The following is a 21,668-nucleotide window of genomic DNA, read 5'->3' on the forward strand; positions in this document are numbered from 1 at the left end:
ATGACTCAGGTTCTTTGCCCTCTCTTCTCTTCTGGTTACTCCAACATTCTTTCTTGACGTGCCCTTTCTTGCCACAGTTGTAGCATTTAACATTCTTCTTACTTCTGGATTTTGATCTACCCTGATTTTGACTCCCACTGGGGCCACGTTCCGTTGATCTCCCTCTCGTCACCGATAGCGCCTCCCCTTGCTGCGAACTTGCTTGTCTGTTTTCATTATTTTTTCGCATGCTCTCCTCATTTAATACGGAGGCTGCAACATCATCGAAAACTAGACTCTCCACTAGATTGTTGTTCGTCAGGTTGATGATGAGTTGATCATACGAATCTGGTAGACTTTGAAGTAGAAGCTCTGCACGTTCATTTTCCTCTATATTATGACCCAACGTTGTGAGTTGTGAAAATAGAGTCTTCAATGTGTTGATGTGGTCGGTCACCATTGTAGATTATGCCATTCGAAGAGTATAGAGTTTTCTCTTCAAGAAGATTTTGTTGTGTAGTGACTTGGCCTTATACAATTTTGTGAGAGTATCCTATATTTCCTTCGCCGTATTTTTCTCTGCCACACTAGATAATACTCCATCCGCAAGTGCCAAGTGTAGATCAGAAATGGCATTACCGTCTACCTCATTCCACTTGTCATCAGTTATCTCCATGGGCCTTTCTCCAATTGCTGCCAAACAATTATTTTTTCTCAATACAGCTTTCATCTTCATTTTCCACAACGAAAAATTATTTCTGTTAAACTTCTCAATTTCATACTTTGACGCCATTTTGTTGATAAATACTGCACACAAGCTAGTATACCACCTTGAATAGTTATGAGTATGTGTGAGAATGCACACTAGGAAAGTTCCCAGGAAAGACTGGAAGGGTCACAATGGTCCTACTTAAAACCCAGACTCCTTAAGCTCTTATCGCTTTTGTGATAGAACTTTCCTAGACATGTACAAAACCACAGTTGCTTTTCTCACACTACTATTCCCTGCTTTGCACCGGAAAATTCTTGGATCGCTTCCACCGTTTCACGTGAATAGTACCGTATACGTGAATAGTACCATATACGTGAATAGTGCCGTATATGTGAACAAACCCGTATACATGAACAGTACAGTATACGTGAATAGTGTCGTATACGTGAATAGTACCCCTTACGTGAACAGTTCCCGACTCAAAAAATACAACCAATAGCTCTGATACCACTGTTCGGAAATTAGTGGGTGAAGCAGGACCGTAGCTAAAATGAAATTGGAAATAAAATAAAGAACAAGCACAATAGAGGACACCAGAAATTACGTGGTTCGGCTTTTAGCCTACATCCATGGGCGAAGACAGAAGGAAATATTTTACTAGTGAAAAGGAGTTACAAGTATTGTAGTATTTTAGCTCACTACCCAAAACCCCAATACACCCAAACTCTCAAATCACTAAAATAAGAGCTTATAAATGCAAGCTCTTAAACTCTCTCTCAACTCCCTAAATTGCTCTCTCAAGATTGGATGCATAAACTCTTCATCTGCACTTCTATTTATAGCAAACTAGTGGCCAAGAAAATCAAAGCCGTGTTCACCAAATTCTTCATTAAAACCGTGTGCATCTAATTCAATCTTTAAACTTGTTACAAGCTGACCATTCTTGTCAAAGCTTCTAGATGCAGCCATGCCAAACACTTCTAGATGCAGTCATGCCAAACACTTCTAGATGCAGCCAACTTTGACATTCTTAGGGTTCAGATTTGAGTTTGAATTTCAATGGATGCGTGAGTTATTAAAAATTAAAAAAAAAGTATTGTATAATCATATATCAATATCAAGGCTGGGACTATGGTTCCTGATATGTATACTGGCCAGCAATTCGGACACTATTTGATGATAATATTTTATTTATTTTTTTGACCATCCGAAGGTCCTCAAATTGTTAAGTACGGACTCTTGGGCTTTCGTAGTTAGCTCAGTGGAAACTCCTATAACCTCAGTCTTTGAGGTGGGAGGTTCAAGTCCTAGTATAAATTAATTATAGATATCATTATAGTATCTGTGAGGTAAAAATTTAATTGTATTAGAATATTTCCAATTACAAATATTAGTATATTGTCAATTGTAATATATATGTGTTAAAGAAAAATTCTAATAGATTGTATGTGTATATCTAAATCTAAAGAGGAGTAATGAGTGATTGACTCAATTGCTTATTTTAAAATTGAACAAAGGACCGATTGACTCACTTCTTTATTTTAGAATTGAACAAGTGTCAAGTTTTAATTTTTGTTGAGACCCACAAAAAAAAAATTGATCTTTCAATAAGTCATTTGATAATATTTACCCATCACTTTAAAATATATTTACACTCAAATGACAATTATAAACTTCATTGTCTCAAATGGTTCCTCTAGTACAATTTTGTTACAAAAACAAGAACATTCAACAAAATTTATAACTACTTATAATGACACTATTTTGTCCAAAGAACATTGATCACAAAAATAGTTCTTCTTTGTGGATTGAATAATTTCTACATCAAAGAACAAAAACTTGTCTTGAAAACTTCTTAATTTATAGTTTGAAAGTGTCTAGAGATCTTATTGTTTGAAAATAAATACATTCCAACACATACACATAAATAAATGTTAACTATATTAATAATAAATCATAACAATTAGTAAATATTTAAAGAAGGTATTACCATAATTAAGGATTATTGATTTAGAACCAACATCTGATAAATATTCAGTAGAAAAATTTCTTCAAGGATTCAGAATCTTCCTACTGAACATTTTAGATTTATTCAATATAAAATTGATATATGATAAATTACAATACAATATATGTAAAAAGTAAAATAATATACTTAACAAACCATTGCTTGCAAGCAATCTTGTGTATTATAAAGATCATTAACATTTTCATTATTATAAAATTTTAAACATACCACTTGGCACTTGTCACAAGTGAGGTTTTTTTTTTTTTTTTTTTTTTACATGCAACAAAACCTTACAAACTAATTTCAAACATGGGCATTAATCGATAGCACTAGTTTCTCGTTTGACCCCATACCTTGTACATGTGAACTTTGCATCAATAAATTCTCTGATAACTTTGATCGACTGCTAAATTTCTTTGAAATGCTGAACCCTATATACTTAGCATACTTTAGATAGGAAAAAATATGCATCATCTTGGTGCATCAAACTCCAACCTAATATATATAAGGGCTTTAAATTCTTGGTCATCTTTATCATCCACCGTGTTTTCATTTCACCACATTTCCATCAATCACTTTCCCGCACTCATCCAAATTTATATTAAATCAATCTGTAAATTCATGACTACTAAAGACAAAAACATTTCGTATAAATGTACGAATTATTCCAACACAATTTTAAAGAATTATTTTTTTAATAAATAAATACCAATTAGCTTAATAATTTTCATAATATAAATAGAAAATAAATAAACATTTTTTTCTGTAATTATACGTTAACAAGAACAACTCATCACGACACTTAATCTATATAGCAAAAATGATAGTATTTTTAATTTCTAATAAGTAATAAAAGAATTATTGTAATTTAGATGATATTATAAAATGTTGTTTTATAAAGGAAAAGTTATTAAGTGAATTTGCCATAATCAATTTCGCCAAACAACTCATTTGAGGCGGCTAAAATTATATTTGCAGATTAAAACTTTCACAAACAAATGCTCTGCATGCATTGCATGTTGCTTTTGAAAGTGAGAACTAAAAAGTAGGTGAAAAGGAAGTCTGTTTGGGAAGCTTCATAAAAGAAGATGGGCAATTTAGTATTTGAATAGAGAAGCAAATGACATTTTGAGTGTAAATATGTTTAAAATGGTGGATAAATTAATATTAAACGACTTATTGAAAGAATGGGACAAAATTATTGTATGTGGGTCTCAATAAAAGTGAAACTGAACATTTGCCTAATTCTAAGATAAGCGAGTGAATCAGTCACCTAATCAAGTGACTGAGCCTAATCGTACCACTCCTCATTTAAATGCACATTGCACCTAGTTTTTTTTTTTTTTTTAAAAGGGTGTGCACTTAGGGTATGTTTGGTGTATCGCATTATGTGTTAAAGTTGCCGCATTAGCTTACTATTTTTTTTCTTTTGCTTTTGCTTTTACTGTATAATAATAATAATAATAAATAAATAAATATAACTTTTTAATTTAATATAATATTTTTATTTTTTATTTTTACATTATAATTTATTAATAAACTTAATAAATTTATAATTTATTATAACTAATAATAAATATTTAAATATGAATAATATAATTTAAAATTAATAATGATATAAAATATTAATACAATTTAAATATATTAATATAATATATAATTTAAATTAATAAAAAAATTAATACAATACAATATAATACCAAACATTATACAATATTATTATAATAAAGTACTAATATAATACAGCATAATATAATAAATCTATATTAAAATAATACAATATAAAATAATGCAATGTAGTGTGCTGAGCGCAGTTTGTTTCAGCTGCTCGGCTGCAACTTTTGTTGGCCTTCGCCAGTATATTGGGCTGGGCTTGGCCCATTCCGCATGCTCATTTTCGAAAGTTTTTGTTCCTCGCATCACATCATAAATCATCATATACCATAACAAAAGCCAGATGAAAGAAATTGGTAAAATCAATCCAACATAATAATGTGTCGTGGATATTGGAGCAGAACAATACTGTATTTGGATGCGATTCGATTAAAGGTTTTGTTTTGAAGTAAAAATTAAAAGAAAAAGAAGGAAAATTAAGAGTAAATTTTCTTTGTTCTAGTTGTGAATAAAGATAATTGCTTATTGTCCGAGGTGAATCTGCTGCGTTTGGTATTTGCAAATTTAAGGTAGATTTTGGAGCAGCTAGTTAATTAACTTGTGTTTTGTACAAGATGCGCCTAGTTTATTTTGTAATTGCATATAATTTATCAGCGATCTGTTAAAAATGGGTGGGTAAAGATAAAAGCGTTCTTGTTGATATCCGAGTCAACTTAATTGTTACTTAATATTTTTCCTTTTTCTGATTGTAAATTTAACAACATTTATAAGTTGATATCCAAGTCAACTTATTTCGGATTGTAGAGCCTTGGCTCATAGCTTAAAAGAGGTGACTTTCTCTTTTGTAAGGAGATTTGCGAATACCGCTGCCCATGTTGTGGCTAAGGTGGGGTATTTTTTGTCAGGTCCGGGTAAATGGAGATATGTTCCACCACCCTGGTTATTTTCTCATATGTCTGTTTAATGAGTTTCTTCCTTTCTTAAAAAAAAATAAGATGAAGATGCCATCCCAGGAATGATTAGGTGTGTCGCGCAATAGATGAATTAATTTGGCGTGGACCAGTTATTTAGGATCATATATTATTTTATATTCTTAAGAATAAATTCAGGCGCAAAAAATTCCAAAAGAACATGTTAACAATTTTGGTACAATGTAAGCATGATTAAAGTTACACGCCATCAATATTTTGACCAACGTTAGATTTGTTAATCGCCAACGTAACGTCAAATGTGGCCCCAAAAGTCGTTAACATGAAAAGAGGAAATCGAAAATTTATCTACTGTAGATCCGTGAAATGCTGAGTCTCAATCATCTTGCGTTGGTGTGCCCTTTTGGCTATATATGCATTCATGATTCATATTATTTATTATTCTAGTCTTTTCCTATATATAAAGAGATGATAAATAGACCAAATTCATTGTTAGTAGAACAATCGGCCGATCCTGTCAAATTAAAGGGAATCTAGGAGTATTGAGTATATATCTTGCGAAATTGGAATGTAATATATATTATTTAACAAGTTCAATTAATGATAAATTCTCCCAATTACATTTTTTTGGGTAACCCTTCGATAGTTTTTACCAAATTCAGTAACCTATTAAGGGCAAAACTATAACAAAAAAGAGTGGACGTTTTGCTGTTTATATTTGTATTATTTATAAAATATCATTATCGCTACTTCTGGTAGCATTGTCATATGTTACTATTATTTTTTAAGTTAAGAATACCCAAAAACTAATCACAAGAAAACTGTTCTTTCTCGTGTTAACTCTTATTGATAATAGAATAAGGTATTTATAAAAGCCATGCAGAATAAACAAATTCTGACGACGACATTGATTTTGGCTTCACTCTGGTAGCGGCAATTTGTACAGAGTCACACAAAAACATACGCAATCCTTATATTAGGCATGTGAATCGTTATATTTATTCCTATAATTACTTACAAAATCAATTAGTCTCTTCTTTCCAGTTGTAGATAATAAAATTAAATAACTTACTTGTAATAATAATAAAAGCTATCTCGCACAATCATAGCCTTAAATTTTGCCAAGCTTTTCTCTTTATATATGCCCTCAACGATATTACGAACTCAATCAAGAAAGTTTACATAGCGTAGTGAAATTAAAATGTTGCTCAACAAATTCATTTTAGCCATCTTCTTCATTTCTCTAACCCTACCTCACATCATCCACGCACAAAGCTCCCACCAAGACATCGTTAATGCACACAATGCAGCTCGTGCGGAGGTCGGCGTCGATCCGATGACTTGGAACGACACCGTTGCAGCCTATGCGCAAGACTATGCCAATCAAAGAATGGGTGACTGTAACATGGAACATTCAATGGGGCCTTATGGAGAGAACCTGGCTGAGGGTTATGGGAAACTTGATGGAGTTGATGCCGTAAAATTTTGGCTTACTGAGAAGCCTAACTATGATCATGCTTCAAATTCGTGTGTTGGTGATGAGTGTTTGCATTACACTCAAATCGTTTGGCGCAAATCTGTGAGTGTTGGCTGTGGTAGAGTCAAGTGCAAAAATGATTGGTGGTTTGTTATTTGTAATTATTATCCTCCGGGGAATATCGAAGGTGAAAGACCTTATTGAATAATTTTACTTAGTAGTACAATGAAAAATTACTGTTGTTGGGTTTGTTCGATTTAAGATGAAAAAGAATTTGAATGTGTTGTTGTGGCCTTATCACTCAAAAGTTTAAATTAAAATTTTGTATGTTAATAGATTTTGTGACTGAACTTGTAAAAGCTTAAAAACAAGAGTTGGACAATTGGCACCTCTTCATTGATCTTATAAAACCTATGTGAAATTATAATTACATTTAAGGATAAATATAAATAAAATTAATTTCATTTATATTTTCTTTCTCTCTTCGGTTTCATTTTACTTGCACAATATAAATTTTTGTAATCATTAAAATAATTTGAATTTAAGAAGCAATCTATAAATTTTTTTTAATCAGTAAAATAATCTAAATTTAAGAAGAAATTTTTTAAGGCAAAATAATACTCTTGTAATATATGTAGTAACAAAATTAGGATACAACATTGTGAGAAAATAAATTAAATAAAATTTTATCTCACTAAATAATTTTTTAAGGATTCTCAAATTAATTATTGCACCCAAAATTTATATGTACAATAAAATTGTGTTGGACCCATAAAATATTCAATATTTTATAAGGTTTTTCTTATTTTTTCTTTTAGATATGTTTTTTAGAAATTAAATAATAAAGAAAGTTTGAAGAGAAGAATGCAATTATTAAGACTGAAAGAGTGAAAAAAATTATTAGAAATTGCAAGATCTGTAAATGAAAATAGTTATTTAGAAAAAGGGTACTTTTGGCATTAAATGAAAAAGAGATTTCAAAAGAATTTTGGGGGGGGGGGGTGTTAGTAGGCCGACTCTAAAAACAATGTTAATAGATTTTGTCACTGAACCTTTAAAAACTCAACAAGAAAAGTTGGCAATCTCCTGATTTAAAATTACTCATAACTAAACTATTTATTCCAATTGATGTAAATTTCTAATGAGATGCGATCGGATTTACTATTTATTATTTTAAAATTTCCCTCAGGCCATAAACAGATTAATAAAAAGAGTAATGATACAACCACAAACTCTTGTACAAATTTATTTTGTACAAACTGATGTGGCATGATAAGATTGATTGAATTAAATATCACTTGACCCACATAATTTGTTTTTATTAATTTATATTTTTATTCAACCAATCTTATCATGCCACGTCAGTTTGTACAAAATAAGTTTGTATAAGAATTTGTGGCTGTATCATTATTCTAATAAAAATATGAAAATTTGAGCAATTCTTCACTCTTACATTTTTGTTTCTAGAGTACATTTCAGAATTGAACTTTTCAACACCTAAGATGGCTCCATTTATTGGGTATCCTCACATTTTCAACGCAATGAAAGTGCACATTTACTAATAACGCAGCCAGCACCCGGCAGCCTATCTATCTTCTAACAAACAAATTTTCATAAAAAAATTGGTATATATCGGTTGCAAAATCTTTGGACTCGTCAACAACAAATTAATATGACTAATTCTTTCGATAAGAAATTAAAAATTAATTAATCAGACAAATCTAAACGGTATAAGAACAACACTGTCGTCCAAGCTCAAATTTTCCAACATGTGATTTTTATTTTTTTAACAAAGCATTATTAGAAATTAAACTTAATTACACCCTACCCTTTTTCAATATGTGATTTTTTTTTTAATTTTTATGAAGCATTATTAAAAATTAAACTTACTCCCTACCCTAGTTATATAAACAGGATTCGAACTTCAAACTTTTTGTACCACTCAAAAAAGTGACAAGCGACAGCACCCATAATTTTGTGACTTTCAGTGACTATTTGGTTGATTAAATAAAAAAATGATCATTTTTCCTCTAACTTTCTCAAGAACTAATTACTAAATGTGAAACGTAAAATAATGGAGAAAGACAAAACTACAAACTTTATTTTACCGAAGTTACCGGCGGATAAAATCACATTTGTTATAAAAGCAATACTTTGTTTGTAAGCAAAATTCAGGCGGATTAAACGGGAATCCAAATGCACTTTCATCCTGATATATTATGAAATCAAATTTTGATATATGTTACTCTGTTCACACTTACGATAAGTAATTCATCACAGGGAGTGTTCAAAACTTCAAATAATAATAATAATAATAATAATAAAATTATTAATTTTTGAGGACTGATTTAATAAAGAGTAATGATAGACATCCTAATTTTTTTTTATCTCAAATGATATGTTATTCTTATTCATTAATTGGTTGGTAATCTTTTATAAGATTTAAGTGAATTAATTGTATTATGCTCATCAATCAATTGATGAATAAAAAAAATTTAAGATATGCAGCCCTACTCTTTAATAAATTATGATATGGAATTGAGCTGCTTTTTTCCCTTTTTTTTTTTTTGTTGAACACTTATATGGATGGTTCAAGATTCGTTTTTCAATTCTCTTGTCTTATGACCGTTAATGGTACTCAATAAAAAAAAATCAAATTAGCACTTAATCTTTGTCCTTGATTAACATATCCAAATTCACTAAAACAATAGCCTCTCTCTAGGTTCAAAATTTTACGGTCGATGGAAAATGGATGGCGTCAATTTTGATTTTGACCAACTCCTAGCTCTTTTAACCATGGATAATAATAGTCAATTCTTCATCTTTATCAAAACAAAGTTTTTAGTTAGTCAAATTGGACATCGACATCGTCTATTTACTTTTCTACTTGAAATCCTGAATTTATGATCAATTTGTCCCATAATTAGCGCTACACATTAATTGACGATATTCCAACTTTCTAGATGAATATATTTTCATTGAATAAATATACATCCCCTAGTGACGACTTCGTCTACAGAAATTAAGTTTTTCACATATGTAATCATGGAAATAATTTTTCTTATGGAGATGTGGATAGGGGTTCGAATCCCCATATAGTTTTGGGGGGGAAAAATCATATTTTAGTTATTCATTGGAGATAGTTTCAGCATTTTGAGCTAGACATCCATCTTGCACCATAACAAAATTATTTAAACAAGGTCTTAATTGTGATGTAAAAATAATAAATTGTAATATGATATACATTAAAATAAAATACAGGTGATCCATTGTTACTAATGAATTCTAAGTCAACTTTAAATAAGGCCATTTTTGCTTCGTACATATGAGAAACATGGTCAAAGGAATTGTTAATTTGTAATAATTAAACACCGCAATTACTGTTGAATGTGGCATGAATCATGGAAGGGAGAAGGAGACTGGGATCATGAATCTTTGTATTTGGTTTCCAAAAAGAGACAGTAGGTATGAAACAGGAATAATGTGATACAAATCCTGACATGAAAAGTAAAAAAGAGTTAAATTGTTTCTTTTTTTTTTTTTTTAAAGAAAAAGAGTTAAATTGTTAATAATGGATATGTTCAGGCCTTGTCGTTCAAAGGAAGGGAAGAAAGTCTTGGATGAAAAGGATGTGCCACTTTATTCATTTAAACTATTTTCTTTTGATATAAATTTGCTAATTGTGGCTATAATTATAGTAAATCAGAAAGAATATTTTGCAATATATTAGTCTCAGGAAATTAAAACAAATAAAGATGAATTAGGAGAACTTGTGTATATTATTATTTCAAATAACATCTAATGGGTCATTGGTTGTACTTCTTTTAATTAGTATTTAATAGAAAAGTTTTCTATCGTGGTAGCCTATCATATAGAATTTGGCAATAGAATCAAAAAATTGTTTGTAATAAAAATCCTCTTGAATAATTATGATCCTCTGAGATTTTATGAGCCTTTTAAAACTCTTATGCCATGTAAAGGTATATGTTTTAAGATTTTATTTTTCTTATACATATTATCTTAACCATTGAGTGGATCCATGACCTTAAGTTTCGAAACTAATGGATCAAGGAAAAGTAGTTAAACAATTTAATGTGGAGGATTGAAAATTATGTTATCTTAAGAAACCAAATTCTAATGATTAATTCTTTTCCCATTTCATGTCGTTAGCTATAGTAATCTATAAGTCACGACTTCCTAACAATGAAATAAAACGTGGAAATTGATTTTGATTGGATCAGAAGAATAAGCTACAAATCAACTGTATCTTATTAGAAATTTAGCTGAAAGTGACGACAATAGTATAATTTTCTTTTATTTGTAATAGATTTTTTTCATTCTCAAGTTCCCTAAACCACTACGCAATCTTGTTTTTGAACATTCTTCTTAATTTGCCTAATTTTTTTCCAACCCTTATCTCTATAAATACCAGTCGTACCATCCCATTTTTTCATCAATCATCTTGCAAAATCTTTAATCACAAAATTTGCAAAACAAAAAGACAAATGGGGTTTTCCAAGAATTCATCACTACCTCTTTTTTGTATCTTGGGGTTAGCCCTAATTCTCTCTTCCCATGCACAAGACTTACCCCAAGACTATGTCAATGCTCACAACGCAGCTAGGGCACAGGTTGGTGTTGGCCCTGTGACATGGGACGACAGAGTAGCTTCCTATGCACAAAACTATGCCAATAAACGTAAAGGCGACTGCAATCTTGTGCATTCGGGTGGGCCGTATGGCGAGAACCTTGCATGGAGCAGTGCTGGTCTTTCCGGCACAGATGCTGTGAAACTGTGGGTGAATGAGAAAGCTGATTATGACTACAATTCTAATACTTGTGCTGCAGGCAAGGTGTGTGGGCACTATACTCAGGTGGTTTGGCGCAAATCGGTTCGCATTGGGTGTGCCAAGGTGACGTGCAACAATAATAAAGGAACTTTCATAGGATGCAACTATGACCCCCCAGGCAACTTTGTTGGGGAGAAACCTTACTGAATATTATATATATAAATAAAGCTTTGTATGATTAAGTAGGTTGCAACAAATGCATGGATGAATAAGGTTTCAATTTGATGGTTATTAACTGACGAATTTGAATAACCAAAAATAAATGCCAATGATTAAATTTTATGTTAATTTTTGGATACTTCCCAGGATATCACATTTGATATAATTTCCTTATTTCAGCAATTTCTTAATTTTTGTTGCATCTTTAATTAGATCAAATGTTGTCTTGAAAAATCTTTTGTCATTGAGGTGCTGTAATTTTAAACTATAGTTGCTATAGAAAAAAAAATATAACTATAAAATAAAAGATAATAGTGTGTACTAAATACAATTTTTAAATGATAATTTTGACAAAATTATCAATGATATAATATATTTTTCATCATACAAGTGTAAAATCAAACTAATTTAGCTTCTAAGATACAACAGCTACTGTTTAACTAAACACTTTAATACTGTAGCTTTTAAGTTACAGTTGTTCAATCTCAATCTCAAACAGGGACTAAGTCTTGAATTATTAAATAATAATGGTATATACCACATCTGGGGCTTTAGTGATATTTAGCAGAGTGAGACTTCTTTGAAATTTTATCACTAGAGCTACACTTTGGCACTTATTAAGTATAGTCGATATGCTATTGTAAATAAGTTTTGGATAACTCTTATTTCATGAGCTAACTTTTGAGTATGAGTTAGCCTGATGAACTTCAAATGGTATTAGAGCCAACTCATAATACACAATTAGGGTCTATACTACCTTTCCATGAGACTATAGAAAAGAAGAAAAAAATATTAGCTTGCATGTGACAAGAAATATTTTGTAAGCTAAGTATATTCATTTGGAGTAAGTAACCCTCCACTTATGAGATAATTTTTCGTTATGAGTTTGAACCATGAATTTCTACACTATATATTAGACTGATATGATGATTTTGGCCGAGTTAGCTTGCTAGGACGTTTTAAATGATATATTTGAACAAAGGGTAACTGGTTTATTCTATGAAAATTAAAAATTATTAGTGAATTTCGTGTTTCAAAAGTTACTAATTTTTGAAACACCATGTGGAGAAAGATATATATCGTCACCTTTGCCTAACTTGTATATATAAAAGACTATATTCCATTGGTTGCCTAATTTTATTGATACTAATAACTTATATTTCCTTCCAAGCAAGTCTAAGTCATGAATTGAAAAAAAAAAAAAAAAAGTTTTGCGGGTCAACTATTCTCATATCAATCATCAATATTTATACATCAAATCCTAAATTTTTATTCAGTCTGCCCCATAGTTAACGGTTAGCAACAGTGGCCCAATACAATCAGCAAACCTTACTAGATGCATGCATCATACAATATTTTTATATATACTGAAATAACAATATTAATATTGTACTTACATAACTGTGATATTTAGTTTATATCATAAATGCTATGTCACAAATAGTAATTATCATGTGTTATGAATTGGTTTTGAATTTATTATTTATCATTAATATTTTAGTTTCGCAATTACTTCTCACTTATTGATGGAGAGATATTCCTACATTAGTTAATAAATAGTTCTGAGGCTAAATATATAAGTTTAGGACAATTCTCAATTTTTAAACTAATTTTTTTATATGAGTTAGCTTCAAGAACTTTTACGTAACAATATGAAAAGCAAACTCACTATTAGAACTAGTCAAAATTACCAATCTACAAATGACAAAGGGTGTTAAAGGGATAGTCACAAATCCAGGAAAGCAACACTTAACCTTGCTCGATGTCAAACAATTTGAGATACAAGGTATGTTAAGTTTATTTTACCGAAATTACTCGGAAAATAATCGTTCATCTTTCCTTGCTCCACGTTACGAGTTTCGTTTTCAATCCTTCAGCGCAATAAAATATATTCGGATCTTGGAAACTAAACACGCAGAAGACGACGAAGACTAAGACTTTCGAGAGTTGCCCAGATGGACTATTAATCAAAATTTGCGTACAGATCATGAAACACGATCTGGACCAAAGATTTTAATACATAAACTGCTGTTTTTGCGTGTAATGTAGGCCATATGTCGTGAAAAATCATACCGTGTGTAACATGGCATGTCATGAAAAGGACGATGATTTATTAATTCCTTGGAATTGAACGAACTGAATATTAGCTAGGTTTATGTTCAAGACTTCATCTACACAATTTTGTAATGACGTTTGTAGGAAAGAATATAATGCCATCATAGGACGGTGTGAATTTGGGCTTTAATTTAAGCGTTGTGATTGTTAAAGGAGCAGTAATATTAAGACAGACAAATTTAGTAGAACATTGATAGAAATAGTGATAAATATTTCTCAATTTACTAACTTAATTATAAAATAAAATAAATAAGTGCCGGTTTATTATTGTTTTTATACGCGCTCTGTCAATGTTCTACTTCAACATTTTTCTTGTCAATGCCTGCAAAAAAGTAGGGGGAAAAAAGAATGCTTTGATGTTACAATTCCAATGTAACTCTTAATATCAGAAGCTGGATCATTTTTAAAAGTCATTTTACTGACTTGACTCGACTTCATGGTTTTCCAATTTATAAATTGATGATAACTACAATTATTATCATCATTATTATTATTATTAATGTTTTTACGGATTACAATCAAAGTCATTGATATATAAAATAAAATATCTATTAGATCAGTGATCACTTTTATTATATCACAGCCAAAAGTTTCAACTTATATTAAGGCCCTTTAAAGCTGCAACACTAAAATATTTAGTAAATATTAACTTCTGTAACTTGAAAGTTGTCTTAATAATTTTGTCATAAAACGAACCTTTTGGCGGCACGTTATGGTAGGTAAGCCATGTTTGCAGTTGTATTGTATGTATTAGTTTATGAACATATTGTGTAAAATTAGGTGTCATCGTTCAATGACTTTTTTTAATTAAACTTTAAAGTTTGATGTGATACTGCTCCGTTTAACTCTTCTCCTATGGGGGTATCAGCCGCATGGGATATCATGGATATGTACAACCTAAGAATTATTCAACATGACATACATATTTTGTTTTAATCTTTGTTGTTACATGATTTGATTCACAGTGTATGGGAGAGCGAAAACTTTTTGATGTTTGTGTTGCCTTTAATATAGACCGGTACTCCTGTTCAAAGCAGGTGGTTAGCTAATGCTAATGGTGGTGAGTTAGAAGCTCTTGGATATAAGGAGGGATACAGAGTTGATGTTGATGTTCCTGACAGCACAAGGGCAAAGGCTGCAAGCTACTGTTTACACTTTCAAATTCCTATAGATTGGTATTCAATTGATGTTTCGCTAAATGGTGGGATCAAATGCATGACTATCATGATTGACACCTTTTTAATATCTGTTTTTTCAAGTTCTCTGGCAGCATTTGGAATGTTTCTGTGGCAAATAGTGAAATGTAATCTATACTTCCTCGACCACATTAAACGGTTTCCCATTAATGCCCATTTCATGTGTGTTATTGTTGTTTTTGCTCTTATTATGACCGTGTGCAACATATTTTGCTTATCCATTGTACTTGGAATTTTGGTTTTTGTACATAGGTGGTGGGCTCCTGCAAAATTTGACCCTGTGAAGTCACCTATGCTATTCTTTGAGAAGGATAAGCCTGTCATCCCTCCTGTACAGCCCAATGTTGGTTTGGATATGGTCTAAAAACACATCGTAGTACATTGGATATGGTCTTAAAACACATGGTAGTACACTGGATGTGTTTATTTACATAGTAGTTGCTCCTCAGAAAATCATAAGCTTACGTTGTGAATGCATGCAATCTTGTGATACCGGATATTCTCAGGGTTGGATAGGCCAAGTAACTTATTGCTTTAGTTACAGACTAATGTTACCTAACGTTGCTGAAGTCTACAAGAAGCCATGAGGGTCCTTTTTCACTCTGCACACATCATCACCGTGTTCATAAATGGGAGTTATGAGTATAACCTTGGTTAGATGTGTATATTTTCTCATATGATACGTATAATATGGTGACAGATACAATATGTTGAGAAAACTGCACGTCCAGGTTCGATCAAACTCTTTCGTACACAGTCGCCAAGGCATTTTGAAGGAGGTGATTGGGACCAAGGAGGTTCATGTCAACGGCTACAGCCTTTATTGCCTGAGCAAGTGAGTCGCGTTTAACAGCTTTAAGTTAGATTGCGTATGATAATTAGTTAAATTATTTGCATGCATACATACAATTGAATCACTACGAACATCTGTCTCTTTTACACGACTGTGTTTTATTAAACTTTTGTTACACGGTGTCAGAAATGATTTAAGAGGTTTTATTTCATTCTGTTTCAGGTTGAAGAACTTTTCTCAGTACAAAATAATGGAACTAATGTAGAAGCGCGCCTGGTGAATCAACACCTGTACAAGGCCCTTAAGGGCTCGGATTTCCAAATTTTGGACATTACCCACATGAGTGAGTTCAGAGCCGATGCACATCCCTCTACAGCCGGCGGTAAGAAACACAATGATTGCATGCACTGGTGCCTACCAGGAATTACAGATACTTAGAATGATTTGTTTGCAACTCTTCTGAACAATGTTAAGGTTAGAACCTGATGTACGAATTATTTATAGTCTGATTATATTCTTTTTGGTTATTCCGAAGTTCTTTCTCACATACAGAAAAACAATTAGAAAAATAAAAGGAAATAAAATGCTGCTACAATGTCTAAAAATTACACACTGTAACATTGATCTAAATAAGGATTAGTTTATCGAAACTTGTAGGTATTAATTTGGCAGTGTCATTTATTGTATAATACAGCAAAAGTGGTGTAAAGAAACTCAATCAAGCTCGACAGTCCATCCCATCTTGTCCTCAATGCGGCCAGTTTGGATTCCTGTTAGCATTTCATATAGCTCTTGCCCCACAGTCCCTGCTCCTCTTTTGTACGCAATCCTGCATAATTCACCTTAGAAAATAAATACTGTTGTAAAACCTTAATTTAAACTATGATAATATGTAATTAGTATGCAATATTACATACCTTGTATCCTGATAAGTTATGCTGTTAACAGAATTAACCCCCACTGCAGTTCCTGTACAGAAAACTTCTTCGGCATCAAACAATTCCTCCACCGGTATGGCACGTTCTTTAACCTAATAATAGTATGGTTAGTTGACAAAACCTTTTCGAATAGTATAAGAGGTTTTGAGAGCAAATCTCGTTCACATAACCTTTTCGAATTGTATAAGAGGTTTTGAGAGCAAATCTCGTTCACATAAGTAATTTAGTAAATAAAAAATAACAAAAAATGAGGAGATACCTGGTAACCCAAAACATGGGTGATTTCGATGATACTTTTTCGAGTGATTCCAGGCAGAATAGTTCCACTCGTTGGTGGAGTTAAAATTTCATTTCCCTGAGCAAATTATTTCAAAACTAAGTTTTCTTTTTTAAAAAAAAAATCAACATAAAGTGAATTTATCCAGGTGATAACGGATAAAGACAAAGTTATCTTACCTTCACAAGAAAAATATTAGTGGTAGAAACCTCTTCGATGTATTTTTCGGCATTAAGGAACAAGACATCGGTGAACCCTTTGGCCTTCGCTTCAGCAATTGGTTTGTAAATCTACGACAAGAATACATGGGAGGATCTCAATTTAAATAGTGATAGTGTTACTTAGTAATTAAACAAAGATTATTTCCTGGAAACTGCAAAGTTGAAATTTATGCTCACTATAGCATAATTGGTGACAGCCTTGACTTCTCCAGTTCCTCCAGGAATAGCTCGACGAAATTTTTCCTCCACAATCAAATTTAGTACACCCTGTTACATAATCCGAAATGGCTTTCAAGTCCTTATTCTTTAGATAATGTAATCTATTTTTTCTTTATATTTCTTTTCCTAAAGAAAATAATAATCTATCAAAGATGATCAGGCACCTTACCTTATGATAATTGCCTACAGGAGAAGCATAAGTTATGAAGGTGTATTCGGAGGCTGGTGCAACTCCTAGAACCGGTCCACTTCCCATAAGCAAAGGCCTTATATACATTGCTCCTTTCCCTGGTGGAGGCACCTATATACATTCATCACAATCCATGCACAAACTTTTAATCAGCAAAATTTTAGACAGGTCACAGAAAAATTAGAGTAATAATTAACTTATACATAAAACATTTTTATCAAATTTAAAATTACTTTACCCATCGCTTGTTGGAGTGTACAGTTTGCTTTACTGCATTCACAAATTGTTCTACAGTTGGTGCCTGCATGCACATTCTTTTTGCACCCACTTTCATGCGCATGGCATTTTGTTCTGGCCGAAACAGTAGGATACGCCCATTTGCTGTCCTGTGTGCCTTCAAACCTTCGAACAAACCCTAAATTCACCCACCGTCTATTTTAAATAAGAATTCATAGTTACTGAATACAAGGAAATGTATTTGTTTGCTAACCAAGATTGTGTTAAAATGATGGATGCGAATTAATTATTACCTGTCCATAGTTTAAAATTCCAGATGAAGGGTTCATCTCTATCTTTCCAAATGGAGTGAGAGTTCCTTGTGAGAAGTGTTGGTCTTTAGAACAATTCATTATGTACATATAATCAGTTGGAATTAGGCCAAATCCAAGGACATCCCAATTGATCTTTGCATATTCTCCATTGACATTGCTGCTGAAAACAAGCAAAAGAATAGAAATTTGTTTTCATATGCTAATTAAATTTGTTACTTTGAACCATAAGTATCTGAATATCTTCTCCTGATCAAAGTCTTATACATTACATACGTTGTTATTATTTATGTAAGGTAAAGTATCTTTCCTTTCACTACCATTATATCCATTGTGTTAACAACTAGCCAATAGCTAAACTATCTGTAACTGTAAAGAGGTTGAAAAAAGCTGTTACAGAATAAGAGTCCTTAGACCTCCCTCAAAGATAGAAGTCTCCGAAACAAATTAACATTAATATTAAGTCAAATCTAATGACATGAAAATGAGAAGCGAATAGTAAATAAGAACATAACTTAAGAGGATGTTACTAATAATATGCCTATAAGAAATTAAAGTCTTAGAGAATGGGAAGGTCTGGCCAATAAAATAATGCCATGTACTTTAATTTCTTTTTCTTTTCATTTTATAATTGAATAAATATTAAGTGTAGGTGTCAAAAATTTTAATAAACGAGGTACTGTGTCCGTTCCATACTTCCATTTTAGGATTTCTTAACAATTTCATGAAGTGGTGGTGGTCTTGTTGCTGTAACTTAGAATTTTTCAACTTTTAAATGTGAGTGTAACGTAACTTCTGAAGGACGCTGAAACTTTAAATGTGCTAATTTTAACTTCTGAACGGCACTCAGAAACATTTAGAAAGTCGGTGGGTGGGGCAGCTGACAAAAGTAATCGTGAGGGTAATAAATAATACATGAAGAAGACAGAGCAGCCATGATTAATTGCTACGATAAACTTCTTTGTGTTATTTAATACCTATTAACACTTGGTTCATTGTAACCTTCCACTTCCGCTCCCGCCGTTCTACAATATTGATCTCTTGTCTGTTTAAAAAAAAAAAAGAAAACTAATGTTAGGCCCCTGATTTAGGAAAATATCTAATAACATAAACACAAATATTTTCACCTTAATACCCACTAATACAATTAAAAAAAAACAAAAGAGATAAACCACAGTAGTTGTATTAATTGCTAATGTTATTATCCCATTCAAGATTGAGTAAAAATGTTAATCAAAAGGGGAGATTGCTGCTTTTCAAGGGGATATTATAAAATCTATGGGTGTAAGTGGTAAAATCTCCCAACTTGGAGGGTGGAGATAATTTTCCAAATAAAACTAAAAGAGTTTCAAAATAAAGTTTTATGGTGTTTTTGAGAACGAGGGAATAACTTTTAAGGTGCAGCTGTCGTTGAGTAAAAGATATAGTTATAGAGTAGAAATGAAAAAAAAAAGAGCTGCTAAACTAACAAAACCCAACTTTAAGGTGTTACGAAACACCTTGACGACTGAGGTTTGGCAGCCCAACCACCACACATCACTCCTAAACGCACTCTTAATTAGTTTGGTAAACATGACGTAGCTGGCCAATTAATCTTGCATGTCAGTGAGCATCAATGGGATTGTCTGCACCAGCTGCCATAAAATATATGAAAGGAAAAGAGATAAAAAGTAACGGAGTCTAGTAGCAGAAATAATCAATTGGGAAGCGAAAAACAATTTTGATATTGAACCCACAGAAAAATTCTTTTGACATTCTGTTCCTTCTTTAAAATGAACAGATAAGGATGAAAACCAAAGTCGGAAAATTTATCTACAGGGTGAGAGAGAGGGGGGAAAATAAAATAAAAAGACAAATGATGAGAGCTGTTATTCATAATCATATATCTTAATATGATGAAAAGGTTTTTTGTTTTTGTTTTATTTTTGGTTTGACTGAAACTCAAAGCTTGAGATTTATTATATATATATATATATATATATATATATATGTATGTATGTATGTTATCATTTGAGTATTGAAAAAAGAAGTCACCAAAAAAAAAAGGATCATGAAGTCGGAGAAACAAATACAAAAAGAAGATGGATGAATTTCCTGGAGAAAATAATTGCTTATTACCAACAATATATGTACCCAAAAAAGAGATTATAATTCATATCTTGTGCCCTACTTCTTTCTCAATATTAGAGTGATCATGAAGAAGAGATATAAATTTGAGATTACTGACACACCTTATACAGAATCGATCCTGCTATTCTTGATGGTATGCTCCATTTTCTGAAATAATCACTTACTTTTAACATGTTTGTTCGTTTACTGAGAAAATTAGAGAGAGCAGAGTATCAAATCACAACACACAAAACTCTGTCTATATATGTAGAAGTTGCAAGCAAGCCGCTGGGTTCTGTGAGCACTTTGAAGGGTTGGTTTGTCAAAATCAGATGAGCATTTTCAAATATATATTAAAGCATTCACTCATGCCAAACTATTAGAATGGCACTTCTATTCAAGTTAAAATTTGTTTTACCATTTGAGTCACTGATAAGTTTTTAATAACGTATTTACTTTTGGTATTAAAACAACAAGAGAGAAAATAATTTATTTATTTATTAAGAAGTCCTATTTACCTTTCAATAATGTATTTCTTACGCTACATTTTAATACTAAAAATGTAATTAGAGTTTTAAAAATTTTATCAAAAACCCGAGTGATACGATCAATATATATTAGGTACAATATGAAAAGCAAACTCACTATTGGAACCAGTCAAAAAGACCAATCTACAAATGACAAAGGGTGTTAAAGGGATAGTCACACATCCAGCAAAGCAACACTTAACCTTGCTCGATGTCAAACAATTTGAGATACAAAGTATGTTAAGTTTATTTTACGGAAGTTACTCCGAAAATAATCGTTCATCTTTCCTTGGAAACTAAATACGCAGAAGACGACGAAGACTAAGGGCCCGTTTGGTAGTGTTTTTACCCATTGTTTTCATTTTTGTTTTCATAATACAAACATAATATATGTTTGGTGAGATGGATTCAAAAAAAAAATCACAAAATAACAAATTCAGATCCAGTGTTATAACTACAAACATGAAAACGTGTTTAACATGTTTCCTAAATATTACAAACTAAACTCAAAAATAGATTAAGAAAGAAAACCCATTGTCTTCGGCAACAACCCTCTCCCCCCTCTCATCGTTCTCGATCTGGTCAACCCCCCCCCCCCCGGCCATCCTCGATCTAGTCACGGCAGCAGTGCTTTCTCCTTTTCTCCCTCCAACAACATTTCCTCTGCCGCCGCTGCAACTTCGTCTCTACCGCGACTGTCCTTTGGTGTGCCGTTCTTTCTCCTCGTGGCCGTTGCCACAAAATACGAACGCCGGCCTGCCCAGTTCCAAATGACAGCCCAGTTCTAGGGCTGCTCACAACTGGGAT

The 21,668-nt window shown here is 32.0% G+C and overlaps 3 protein-coding genes and 1 pseudogene across 3 annotated transcripts; 3 read left to right on the forward strand and 1 right to left on the reverse strand.

The window, feature by feature from the left end:
- The first annotated feature begins 6,443 nt into the window (after nt 1–6,443).
- On the forward strand, nt 6,444–6,923 carry LOC18033704 (basic form of pathogenesis-related protein 1). Its single transcript, XM_006422650.1, has one exon. It carries the CDS (start codon nt 6,444–6,446, stop codon nt 6,921–6,923), a length of 480 nt encoding a protein of 159 aa, XP_006422713.1.
- Nucleotides 6,924–11,203: 4,280 nt separating this feature from the next.
- On the forward strand, nt 11,204–11,776 carry LOC18033982 (pathogenesis-related protein 1). Its single transcript, XM_006422651.2, has one exon. It carries the CDS (start codon nt 11,225–11,227, stop codon nt 11,714–11,716), a length of 492 nt encoding a protein of 163 aa, XP_006422714.1. The 5' UTR covers nt 11,204–11,224; the 3' UTR covers nt 11,717–11,776.
- Nucleotides 11,777–14,530: 2,754 nt separating this feature from the next.
- On the forward strand, nt 14,531–16,318 carry LOC18034256 (annotated as a pseudogene).
- Nucleotides 16,319–16,497: 179 nt separating this feature from the next.
- Nucleotides 16,498–20,606, reverse strand: LOC18034050 (branched-chain-amino-acid aminotransferase 6). The gene is made up of 10 exons (XM_006422653.2): nt 20,457–20,606; nt 19,203–19,270; nt 18,208–18,385; nt 17,916–18,092; nt 17,657–17,788; nt 17,446–17,535; nt 17,227–17,337; nt 17,030–17,125; nt 16,750–16,862; nt 16,498–16,661 (listed from the first exon to the last, which is right to left on the reverse strand). The coding sequence occupies exons 1-10, from the start codon at nt 20,526–20,528 to the stop codon at nt 16,547–16,549; spliced, it is 1,152 nt and encodes a 383-aa protein (XP_006422716.2). The 5' UTR covers nt 20,529–20,606; the 3' UTR covers nt 16,498–16,546.
- Between the last annotated feature and the right edge of the window lie 1,062 nt (nt 20,607–21,668).

Source organism: Citrus clementina, unplaced genomic scaffold (assembly GCF_000493195.1).
Source record: "Citrus clementina cultivar Clemenules unplaced genomic scaffold, Citrus_clementina_v1.0 scaffold_8, whole genome shotgun sequence".
Lineage (NCBI taxonomy): Eukaryota > Viridiplantae > Streptophyta > Magnoliopsida > Sapindales > Rutaceae > Citrus > Citrus x clementina.